The following is a 12,333-nucleotide window of genomic DNA, read 5'->3' on the forward strand; positions in this document are numbered from 1 at the left end:
ACCATGCGGGGAGTTGAAATGGTGCACTATAAATACAAACCAACTGCTTCTGGCATTGAAACCCCTTTCGTTTTGTGTGCGCTAGTGTTGAGGTGACAAATTTAGCTTAGCTCACAGGTCACAATGAGACTGTTTCTATGTTTAAGTGCAGACTGTGATTGACGAGTCTCATCTGTTAGAAACACTCAAAAGCATTTTTATTGGCTCACAACTGAGGCACTGCTACAACTAGCAACAGTACTGTATACAGCAGGCAGAAATCAGTACAACAAATTATTATTAAACAACAAAAGAAGCTGGATTTCAATCTAAAACAGGTATTAGGAACTTTGCCATGGTTCTAATGGCACCAGCTGTATCTTGTATTCAAATGGAATGCTAGTTTGTCTTTGAAGGGAGTGGAGTCCACTTCATCTGAATAAAATAAAATAAACTTAAGGAGTCACATTGAGAGTTGGGAGTCGCACTTCAGTTGAACAAAACTTAAAAGAGCAAACTTAAAAGAGCAACATTGAAGGGTGTGGAGTCCACTTTGGTTGAACAAAACTTAAAAGCGCAACATTGAAGGGTGTGGAGTCCGGATTCTTAGTGATCCGTCAGTTGTTGAGGAGAGTGACTGGATGCAGCTGGAAGAGAACACCTCTGCGCTTCACACCCTCCGCTTGAACAATATCCATCTTCAGAGAGGGGTCCACCTACACACACACACACACACACACACACACACACACACACACACACACACACACACACACACACACACACACACACACACACACACACACACACACACACACACACACACACACACACACACACACACACACATACAGTTAAAAAGCATTAGAAGACACAACATGTGGCGCGGTATAAACGTAATACTTGACAAATTAACTGGTGTGGATGTGTGAAGCCTCATTTACTGTACCTGGTTCCATTTCCCTGTTTTCTCATAGATCACTGGAATGATCTGCTCTCTGGTAGGTGACTTGGCAAACAGTCTGTAAAACAAATTAAATGAGCTATAAATAACTGCTCAGTTGCATTGTCTGCTGATGTGAAATGACTGGTGTTTCATTCTGTGTACATCTGTGTGTGTGTGTGTGTGTGTGTGTGTGTGTGTGTGTGTGTGTGTGTGTGTAAAGACCTGATAAGGCGATCTCGACAGTCGTCCTGCAGGCGGCTGATCCTGTCGGGCCCCAGGTTTAGAGGGCCGCTGGGCCCCTCACAAGCCAGACAGTTGATGGCTGCTCGCAAGGCGTTGATCTGAGTGGAAAGATCAAACGTGCACATTTATTTTCCGTTCCGTGACTTTGTAGGGCTCTTTCTGTCTTAAACAAGTCAACGACTGATACCTCTGTGATGTCGTCCACATCGAACTTGACGTCAAAAGCCAGCTCCATATCGTGGTCAGGTATGATGGCCTCTCGAGTCTGACTGTTCCACCCCAGGCCACAGAGGGCGCCTGTGTAGCAGGTCCTCTCCATGTTGGTGCTTAAAAGAAAAAGCAGACAGAACATAAGAGAATATATTAATCAAGTGGGGGGGGCCATTTCAAATGCCTTCCATGGGTTCAGCATTGCCAAATAGTCAGACTTTATTTATATAGCACAGGTCATACATCAGATGCAACTCCCAAGTGCTGAAAATGCAAATGCTGGGGAAACAAAAAAGAACCAAAACATAAAAATGTATAAAATGGTGTCTGACTGACCGAAGCTCCATGACAGGTGTGAAGAGCATGGTGACGAGTGCTGGAAGCCCGGGTATGTCAGGCATGAGGGTGGTGTCGTTAAGTAGAATACGGAAACCTGCGAAGAGACAGACAAACACACACACACACACACACACACGGTAAAAAGTCATGTCCATTTCTGGATTGAGTCACTTGTGGCTTTGATCCATGTACCTGAAGCGCTAACTGCCACACTTCCAGCCACCAGCATCCGCAGGTGTTTGTTCTGAGGATTGGGGTTCAGTGCCGCGGAGTTGATGCTGTTCTTCGCTATGCAAGCTGACCTGGGTGGTGGAGCACACGTTCAATAAGCACATGGATAACAGGCAATATGGCATTTTTCCATCATACTTCTGCCACCTCTGAATCTGTCTGTGATCATTTAATTTGTGCTTCAATATAGGCATGTAACAATACAGGTGTTATTCATACATTTCTGTTTCTGGTGTCAGACGACAATGCATCACATGGTGAGCTTGTAGTTCTACTATTTTTGTGTGTCACCGTTGTATGACAAAGTATAAAATAGGGCATAAGAGGTTAAGAGGTGATATCTGTACACATGGTTTACTCACAGGTAGTGTGTGACTTGGCTCATGCTGTGGAAGGTGGATACGTATGGACTGGACGGTCCGTTCACGCGAACCTGGGGCATTGGAAGGGAAGGCAACCATTGGACATGGAATTACAATATACAATAAATCAGTCTGATATGCATTTATTTATTTAAACTAGTACTTAGTGCAGTATCTGTCATTCACAGGCGACACCCGTTTCTTAGTGCAGCACCCAGAGAGTCAAACCCAAATTAATTACTAAATGAAGTGTGAAAGTACCTGAATGCAGCAAGCAGCTTATAAAGCCTTCCGTATGAAAAGCTTTACTGTTTACGTTGGTTCCTTATGTCAGATTCAAAACAGCAGTAGTGATGTTTTTTTTATTGAACAATAAGTGATTTCTGTGACTACTGCATAGCTTAGCACGTTCGTCGATTCAAAACGAAAGTAAACCTTTGACCTAAAAAAATGATGTGGGTGTGAACCCATAGTTATATTGATATAGTATCCCCATTGAGATATTTACCATATATAATGTACCCCTCCATTAGAAGCTAGACAAATTATTTTCCTGAGGAAACCCTGAGTAACCTTGAAGGCCAGTCTGTGACATCAGTACAATGATGTAACATTTATTGACATCAAGGATCTCCATAACTAACGGGATTTGTGGACTTCGATATTTTTGGAGAACCGCTGATCTGATTAATTCACAAGACACTCCCTCGGGTTCTTGGTGTTACGTGTGCCAAGTGCAAAGTCGATCAGTTGGACGGTTCTCGAGATACGCGAAGGACAGATATACTGTACAAGCACGCACACACTAAGACATTTTCTAACCCTAACCCTGCTGTGGCTGGTGAATCAGTAGCAGGTACAGGACAATACCATGAAAAAGGGCATGCTTTGGGAAGAGCTTTGTGCTTCTGATAATCACGTACCTCAATGGCCATTTAGACCTTTCACTCACCCCAACTAACCAATAATATAAGTCTACCTAAATGTGCCTGTTTCTTGAAAATGGATAGAAAAGTTACCCACAGTTCAATAGTTAGGATGGGTAAAATGTAGACAATGAATTCCATGTAGGTGTAAATGTACTCTGCAATTACCCCAACAACTAAATGGGACACGATTAATTTTTGTGTGTGCTGATGTCTGTATTGGCTGTGGAAACAAATAAACCAATACGTTTTGTCCTATTCTACTTGTTGAAATTCAACATGTCTGACTCCACTATTATTGTCTGGACTACCAGACAGAATGGGTGTGGCTCTTGCTTTATGTCTACAAAACTAAAACTGGCCTCACCAAAATGTCTCCCCCTGCTGGACAAACAGACCAATGGTGGGATGATGCCATCATGTGGCGAGTCGCCCAGAAAGACATTTAAGAAGACCAATGTGTCTTACCTTGGCTTGGCACTGGCTGTTCCTGGAGAAATGGGACAGCAGGTTGTCAATGAGCTCAGTCTCTTCCTTGTTGCGGTCCTTCCAGGAACTGCTGGCGGAGTTTTGGGCGTAGGTGCCTTCCTTCATGTCCTTGTACATGGCCAATAGTACCTCATGGTTTTGCTATAAGAAGACATACATAAACACGCACACCAGACTGTGATAATAGAATTTGTTTGGCTCTCTCAAGTCTTATGCTTAATTTATACTCCTTTGTACAATGGTGCCGCTCACAAAAAATATCTATTAGCTTTCAAAGTGTGCTGATGAGAGGTGTTGTGAGCTTGTACATCTGTGACACTGTCGAATGACAAAGTATTAATCAGGCTTTACAGACCACTGACAGATCGATAACCTCAAATGCCATACTTTTAAACGGAGTCAGTCACGTTACCGTTGAGTCATAGCTCTCCTCTGCCTTGATAGCGTGGCCTTCCTTCACCATGATGTCGGCCACACTGCTGTTGTCTGAGAGCAGGTCCACACGCATTATGCCATGCAGGATGGAGTACAGTGTCACGATGAGAGAGCGGCCTTTCACCAGAGTGATGAAGCGGTCACGGGCTCGGCTACTCCAGTGGTCACCCAGGATCATGGACTGGGCTGAAGGCTGCATGCCGGCGATGTGGAACTCCTTCGCCTGACATCACAGTCAAAGGAGTGAAAGTAGTCAAGTCGACATAATATTTGATGACGACAACCATTATCCAAGGAAAAAGTAAAACAATATGAAATGTTTTTTTCTCCTTTGAAGTCTGGAAACATCAAGCGCTATAGATATCAAGAGGCGCATATCAAATGTCTGACATTTACGGATTTTCAGTCTCTTAGTTGAACTTGATGCACAACACATACTGTACACACCAATGGCTGATGCGCACGAATACAGCAGGACAGTTTCATGTTTCCACGATATCGTGACACCCCAAAACATGGAGCACATAATTGTTTAAAATGTATTAAGTTTGATTAACAGATCGTCAGTAGGTTAACCTAATCAGTCTTTTTTTTGTTTGCTTCAATAAACCTAGTGACATATACCTGAAATGGGGATGACATGAGGTCCGCAGGAAGCTCCTTGAGGTTGCTGCTGGCCACCACTGTGGTATTGCCAAAGTCCACAAAGAACACCTGTACAAAACAGAAGACTTTACTGATACACCAACAAACAGTGTTAAAGTTTGTAGCCCTAAAACGTTGTGGTAAAGATACCGTAAGAGATTTTCAAAGCTTTTTTCCACCATGGGTTTTTGATTTATGCAGTACATAAGCTCTGTGGTTAACATAAACCTAAGGGTTTTATGTTTTGTTCTTTAACATAAATTACACTTGTTAATATCCCATAGTTCTGGACAAAGGTCACATTTTGTTAGAAAATAGAATTCTCTCCGTACAGCCTGGCTGGTAAAAAACAAACAGATTATCTTGTTGAACAAATCATGTGAACATCATGAGCCGTTGTTTGCCACAACGCTTATTTGCTTGATTTTTTCTAAATCTAATGCAAAGATTCAATCAGAAATCTGCCATAGGAACTCATGGTGGTAGTATCTTACGGGTTAAGGGCTGTTCACACCAAGCACCACAACTATAACGATAACTATCTTTCACCATTGTCTTCTTGAGTTAGAACGATTTTTATCTTTTTAGTTATCGTTGTATTTAATCGTGCTTGGTGTGAACAGCCTTTTCGCCTACAAAAAGACATCATCACTATTGTCAACAAATAATGTCACATCCAGTGAATTCATGATAATGGACACTTGTTGCAAGCCATACCAACCTCCACAGAGCTGCCGCGCATATGTAGGATCTTGGCGCGGTAGTACATGCATTGCTCATCACTCTCCGAGTAGGGAGCCAGGCACAGAAGGTTGGGGTAGAGGGATACAGTGACCGGATGCTGCTCACGCATGTTAATCTCTTTTGTCAGATGCCGCTGCTTCTCCATGCTGGCCTCGTCTGCCTGGAAGCCCCAGAAGTGACCCACCTCCACCACCTGGACGAACAATCACCCAAATCAGAGAGGATGAATCCTATGTGGTTCATAGGCTTTCAGAGGATTGATTTGACTTTCACTGCTGTGATTTAATTCTTTTGAGAGCTTAAGCACACGCAACCGTTTTTACCTTCAGGTTTTGATATTGCTGAAGTTCTTACGTCAGTTTTATAACAGACTTACTCAGTTAGCAATACAGCAACCTAATAATGTAATGTGACGATACAATTAATTTAAATATTCTGGTTATAAGCTCCAAGCAGTATCAATATGCACAGAACCATCTAAGCAATTACTAGAAAGACTGCATTCAGTAGAGTGCATGCATACCTACACCACTGGGTGGTAGCGGAGTAGAAGGATTAAAGGACCTTGAATTCCTTTTGTAAAAATACAAGTGAACATAGTTTATACTAACGAGGTGTTCAATGAGTTAATCCCCCTGACCCCCACCCCCTCCCCTACAAAAAAAAAACTGTAAATATACCTTATGATTTTACGTAGCTTTATTCCATTATGTTTTTTAGTATATTTTGTATTGTATTGACTGTTTTATATGTATTGATAAATTGAGTACCAAGGACCACAACATTTTTTTTGCGTTATCCTTTTAGCATAACCTTTGACTGTACTACCTGTACTGTTAATAAGCATGTTAATAATGTATTCAATCAATCAATCTCTGAGACCTTGAATTCATCTAATAAAAAAATGTTCAATCAATCTCTGAGACCTTGAATTCATCTAATTCGAAAATGATCAATCTCTGAGCCCTTGAATTCATCTAATTCAAAAATGCTCATCTTAAGATGCAAGTGAGTAATGTTTCCCTTGAAATTGTCCTCTGACCTTTTTGATCCAAAAGTTAATCATCTCTTCGAAGCAGCCCATTGATCATAACCACCAAATTTCGTGAAAATCAGAAACAGACAGACATAACCTCCGTCCAACTCTGCTGATAATCAATAAATCTGTTATGGGGACTGACCTCTGTAATGTTGACCACAAACATGGGGTTAGGAGGTAGCTTCTTTGGGTCAATGTTGCTGCTCAGCACTCCCATCAGGCTCACAGAGTGGGTCTGGAGATCCACGTTCACCCTGCACAGCAACAACACACAGCCAGGGGAGAGTCAGGTCAGTTTTTCTCCCAGAGATCTTTTGTCTTCAATCCATAACTATTTATATCCGCATGTGAGCACCAGAATTTCTACCTTTGAGCAATCTGGGAACCCATTCTGAATAAAAAAAATAAAAAAAAGAATACTCCTTTGTTTTTGCCTTTTTTGTGTAGAAATTTGCCTCCCGGGTGCTTCTGTGTATTCCTACTAACAGTAACACTACATGTTTAGGGCAGCGGTGCTGACAGATTCTGATGTTACAGAAAGCCTATCCAAACAGGCTTTCTTTAACAGCTCAAAAGTAGATAAAAGACGATAAATTGCGATTTGAGCTTTATGACAATAAGATGTTAAATTGCGATTTGAGCTTCATGCAATACCATTTGTCAGACATAAGAGGTCCTACCCGACCACAGGATATACATTTCTCAAAAGAAGAGCAGGTAGACCAACTACAACCACCCCAATTGTGTCGATTATATTGTACAAACATACTCTACCATACAGATTGATCACAATAAATTTGTATTTCCTAAAAGAAAAAGTTCGGGATTGCAGGTTTAAGATTATTTTTTCATTTTATGCTTTATTCAGATAGCTACAGACAGTGAACAGAGAGACAAACAAATCCGACCAGAGGCATTCTGTGTTTAAGTCTTAAGGAAGAGTATAGGAGTGTATTATTTAGGAGTGCAAGGGTACATGTATTCATATTGAACCGTTCAGTACGAGGCGCTCAGGTCCACATGCACTACGGACTGTACGGTACGCTGTATTCCCTCACCATGTGTGATGGTGAGTATGAAGTTAGCCAGTAAATGCACAGATCATAAAAGTGGTGCACTGTGTACAATTTGGTTTATTTGTTAAAGCTTACATATCGTTAAAACCAACATATTCCCACAGAGATGATGTCACAGAGCTAAGAAGCTATGAAATTAGATAACCTGGCCTCAAGGTGGATCAGCAATTCTCATTTAGCGACAATCTCAGCCGCTCCTCCTAAATAGATAGCATGCGTTAGCTGCTGAGGCTCTACCAAGTTCAATACAGCTAAATCCAGCAAATGAGTTTCCACTTTACCGAAAAGTACCGAATCGTGACACCAAAATATTGTATCGAACAAAAGAGTGAATTTTGTGAACCGTTCAAACCTCTAGTTGAATAGCCGAATTTATGTGGTATGTGCTCTTTCTTGTGATGCCTTCCCGAGAAGCATTTTATCAGCTATAAACATTACAGTACATTGTCTTAAATGTCTTATCAGTTTAAAGAATCAAATGAGTAACTGAGAGACATAACATGTACACTAGTAGTAGGTAATTGTACATACAGGATCCTGGCTGAGGGAATAGTAATGATTGAGCTGCTTTAATGTGTATGTGCAACTCCATGTCACAGTCCTGATAGGACTGTCAGGAGATGCCTCGGTCTAAAAAAGCCTTCATGTAGCTGAGAGCTGTGGAGGGTCACACAGACTACTAGGATGTCAAGTTATATTAACACCTAGACCCAGGCCAACGATGAGTGTAGCCTGTGTGTGTGTGTGTGTGTGTGTGTGTGTGTGTGTGTGTGTGTGTGGCAGTTGCTTTCCAAAACTGTAGTTCTCGCTGACCTTCACCCACTTATACTTCATTGACCGGGGTCTGTACTTGGACGACTCCCTTTTTTCCCTCTACACCAAATCTACAAGCTCACAACGCGTTGCTTGTAGATCTGCTATTTTGGCCAACTGTTCACCTATTATGACTTAATCTGAGTTCCCAGAAGTTTTTCGCCTCGCATACAAACGGGAGCTGCGAAGGAACTTCTGGGCCAAAGCCCTGCTATCTGTGGGCCGGATGTGCGTTGCGCTCAGAATCTGAGCGGACACGCCTCTTACCGGTCTACTCGTCTAAAAAGTCCGACGAGAGGCAAACAGCAGTACACAACAATGGCGGCCGCAATTTCTCAAGGGGAAATTGCTTCCCGTCGCTCCTATTTACATGTAAGACCCACTGCATGTGGATCCCGCCCCCTTTTCTTCATTGGCTGTTGATTTGAATCAGAAATCAGTGGCCGCGCCCCTGCTGTCCAGGCTTTGAGCCGAAGCCTCCCAGACTAATTATGACTTGTCTAGAATAGGGGTGCTAGGATTCATGTGGTTAAAAGGTGGATGTTGATGTCTTCCCTACCGTGTGTATTTCATGTGAGCGATGGTTTTCCCCTGGGAGTGGGCACAGTCTTCAATCTCATCATTCAGGTAGACCAATAGGTCCAAGGGCAGGCTCTGAAGGTTCAGGAACAGGGCCAGGGTCACTTCAGGCAGCACCCCAGAGCCCCTGGACGTCCTGTGGAACTCCACATATGCTCTGAAGACACACAGATGCGCACAAACAATTGTAAAGCGTGATGAGGTGGCCCCTTTTGTAGCATTCTTTGTAAGAAGGCAATTTGAATTCAAAGTTACCTGGAACTTTCAAAGGATATGGCCTTGACCTGGCCACATTGACGGAACAGTGACTGCAGCTGCTTGTAGTACAGAAAGCTGTACTGAGGCAGGTTTCTCACCTGAGACCAAACACACAGACCATCAGTGGGTTGACCTATTCACAACTTACACGTTAAGACAGATAACCGTCAGTAGGCTGAACCATTCACTACTTACACACTATGAAATATCAGTCAGTGGGTTGAACCATTAACTACTTACATATTAAGAACTTATTCTACTATTATTCTACTGCCATTGAGATTGATTAATCACAATTTAACATTCCCCCGCCCCCTTTTTTATTTTGGTTCTTCAGATGACCAGTTCATAAAACAGTTCATAAACCTGCCTACCAATGACATAATCGATGGGCATTCCAAGACTAATAAAACTACAGCCTTTTTCTCCCTGGAAAGTTAGAACGCTGAAATAGAAGCCATTGTTTTTGCATTAATAAAAAATAAATATGTAAAAAAAAAAGTTTGAAATCTGAAATGACCAAACCTGCCCTACCGATAATGTCATTGGTAGGCAGGATTCGAAACGGTCCACAGCCCTCCTCTGAGACACAGACCGAGTAAACAGAAATGGATCCATCTTATATAATGAGCATTAGTTAGGACCGATTTTATGAAGGTTCAATTCAGTCCCAGGACTGTTCTTGTACGTTTTTTTTGGAACATTATTTTTTTCCCCCTTCTTCAGTGGCTCATTCATCTTCATTTGTAGGTTACTAAAAGCTACTCTGACTCTTTATACAAAGTGGGTAGGGGCCGTCTATATTCATGTAGCCTACACACCAATCTGCTGGTGAGGGGCAGTAATTTACGATTTATCGATGAGAGCGGCCAATACAAAAACATTGTGTACACAACAAGGGTGACCAGACATTGCAACATTCTAAAACTTGAGTCCACACCAAGGTGACAAGCTGAAAATGCGCAGAAAATAAAGCGGCTGTTAACAATCTGTTAACACTTTATTAACAGTTAATGGAGTAAATAGTGATGGCAACTATGATGCTATTCTACCATTCATTGCCCCCCCAAAAAATTTCTAGTTATTTTCCACTTTCCAGCTTAAGTAAAAAAGGTTTTACCCCCCCCCCCCCACCCCAAGAAGAATAACACCTAGTAAGAGAAGTAACAGAAAGCAGAAGTACATTTTATTTGGTACCAGGATATTTCAGGACATTCGTTTCCCTGCCCTGAATAGGCCTAACAAAATAAAACTTTGGTTTCCGGTTGGCTGTCATTTTAGGGCTGAGTAGGTAGGGAATTTATTTTATTTTATTTTTATTTTTATTTTTTTGTGGGAATGACGGGTAGCAATTTTATTTTTTATTTTATTTTATTTCCTCATGGGAAGGATGGGTAGGTCGTTTTTTTTTTTTTTCCTATGGCAATGATCGATATTAATGCTTCTTTTTTAATATATTCTATGTTTTCCTGAGTTACCAATTTCTAAATCATTAAATGGTTAATGTACACTGCACTTACAAAATAGTGTCTGAAAACAACAAACAATAAACAATTGAAAACTTTGAATAGAATGTCCACACACTGGTTGAATACTTTTGAGTTTTAATTCAACTCTAAGTAAAGTACCAAAGTAAAGTGCTGTATCACTCACATACCAAAAATAATACAAAACAAACATCTTCAAGTAAACGGTCCATGAAAAGTTCACAGACCTTTTTAAATGACAAACATTTCAAATTAAACTTTTTTCCCCCTTTCCAATGTTCAACAATGCAATATTTGAGAGAATGTAGCTATTAAAATATATGACACTGTTCCCCAGACAACTGAATTGTAAAACAAAGACTACAGACCAATTTTGTTTTGTCTATCTCAATGGTGGCCAATTTAGACCTACAGTATTCCACAGCAGCCATCTTGATGTGTCAATGGGTAACATGGGTGTATTTTAAGTAAGTAATTTTAAGTCCCCATTCAAATGGGTGGGCTTATATTGACTCTTAATTACACCTGACTGTGTAAATACCCATTGATGACTGACAGGTCAAAGTTGTTTATTTTACTTTTTTGAATTGTTCAAAACCTTGAAAAGCACTATGAATTTGATGTATTATGAAATAGGTAAATAGGTCTTTATTGGCCACCATTGATACATGCATGTGTAAACAAAAGTGCAGTGGTGGAAAAAGTACTCAAATGTTTTACTTAAGTGAAAGTATGAATACTGCAATGTAGAAGTACTCTGTTACAAGTAAAAGTCCGCAATTCAAAATGTACTCGAGTAAAAGTACAAAAGTATTGGTATCAAAATGTACTTAAAGTACCAAAAGTAAAAGTACTAAAATGTAAAAAAAAAAAATAGCAGATCTACAAGCTCACAACGCGTCGCCATTGTGAGCTTGTAGATCGGCTATTTTCAAATAGCCTATGTATAAAATAGGGCTAAAGTGGTTAATGTATGTTTTATAATATACAAATGTATATCTGAAAAGTAACTAGTAACTACGGTTTTCAAATAATTGTAGTGGAGTAAAAGTACAATATTTGCCTCTGAGATGTAGTGGAGTAGAAGTAAAAGTGTTGGAAATTGGAAATACTGAAGTAAAGTACAAATACCTCAAAATTGTACTTAAGTACAGTACTTGAGTAAATGTACTTAGTTACTTTACACCACTGCAAAAGTGGTCTGTAGCCTTTGTGTCATGGCCCCATTCTATTTAGTGGACTATAGAGCACTTGCAAATGTAGTCCTAGACGATTTTAATAGGGGTTTCAAATTGTCTGATTTCATATGTTTCTATGCAGTAGAATAGTTACTTTCCACCACTGCCTATTTGTCGAGACTATACTAGAAGGCTTTGTCTAAACGGGGAATATTATTTACCCCATGCGCAGAGTGCTGGTGATGTTAGTGACACAAAAACACATAGGTAACGTTTGCTAGCTTTCTCACACTGTCACAGTAACGTCAGCTGAACTTTACAGTCAGTAGATGGGATCCGCAGGTCGTCGTCTCT

At 40.8% G+C, this 12,333-nt stretch overlaps 1 protein-coding gene across 1 annotated transcript in view; it reads right to left on the minus strand.

Annotated features, from left to right (window-relative positions):
* Positions 1-18: 18 nt before the first annotated feature.
* tdrd9 (tudor domain containing 9) overlaps positions 19-12,333 on the minus strand; it is a gene marked incomplete at its 5' end in the record, with an annotated part of 33,945 nt that continues 21,630 nt past the window's right edge. The window contains 14 exons of the mRNA XM_080414210.1: positions 19-695; positions 929-1,001; positions 1,148-1,266; positions 1,356-1,494; positions 1,715-1,811; positions 1,910-2,019; positions 2,311-2,381; positions 3,705-3,866; positions 4,138-4,383; positions 4,785-4,874; positions 5,527-5,742; positions 6,731-6,842; positions 9,037-9,213; positions 9,312-9,412. Of these exons, the coding sequence (XP_080270336.1) occupies positions 597-695; positions 929-1,001; positions 1,148-1,266; positions 1,356-1,494; positions 1,715-1,811; positions 1,910-2,019; positions 2,311-2,381; positions 3,705-3,866; positions 4,138-4,383; positions 4,785-4,874; positions 5,527-5,742; positions 6,731-6,842; positions 9,037-9,213; positions 9,312-9,412 (1,812 nt within the window). The 3' untranslated portion in view covers positions 19-596. The remainder of the gene's footprint in view (positions 696-928; positions 1,002-1,147; positions 1,267-1,355; positions 1,495-1,714; positions 1,812-1,909; positions 2,020-2,310; positions 2,382-3,704; positions 3,867-4,137; positions 4,384-4,784; positions 4,875-5,526; positions 5,743-6,730; positions 6,843-9,036; positions 9,214-9,311; positions 9,413-12,333) is intronic.

Source organism: Gymnoscopelus braueri (assembly GCF_963280865.1).
Source record: "Gymnoscopelus braueri genome assembly, chromosome: 19".
Lineage (NCBI taxonomy): Eukaryota > Metazoa > Chordata > Actinopteri > Myctophiformes > Myctophidae > Gymnoscopelus > Gymnoscopelus braueri.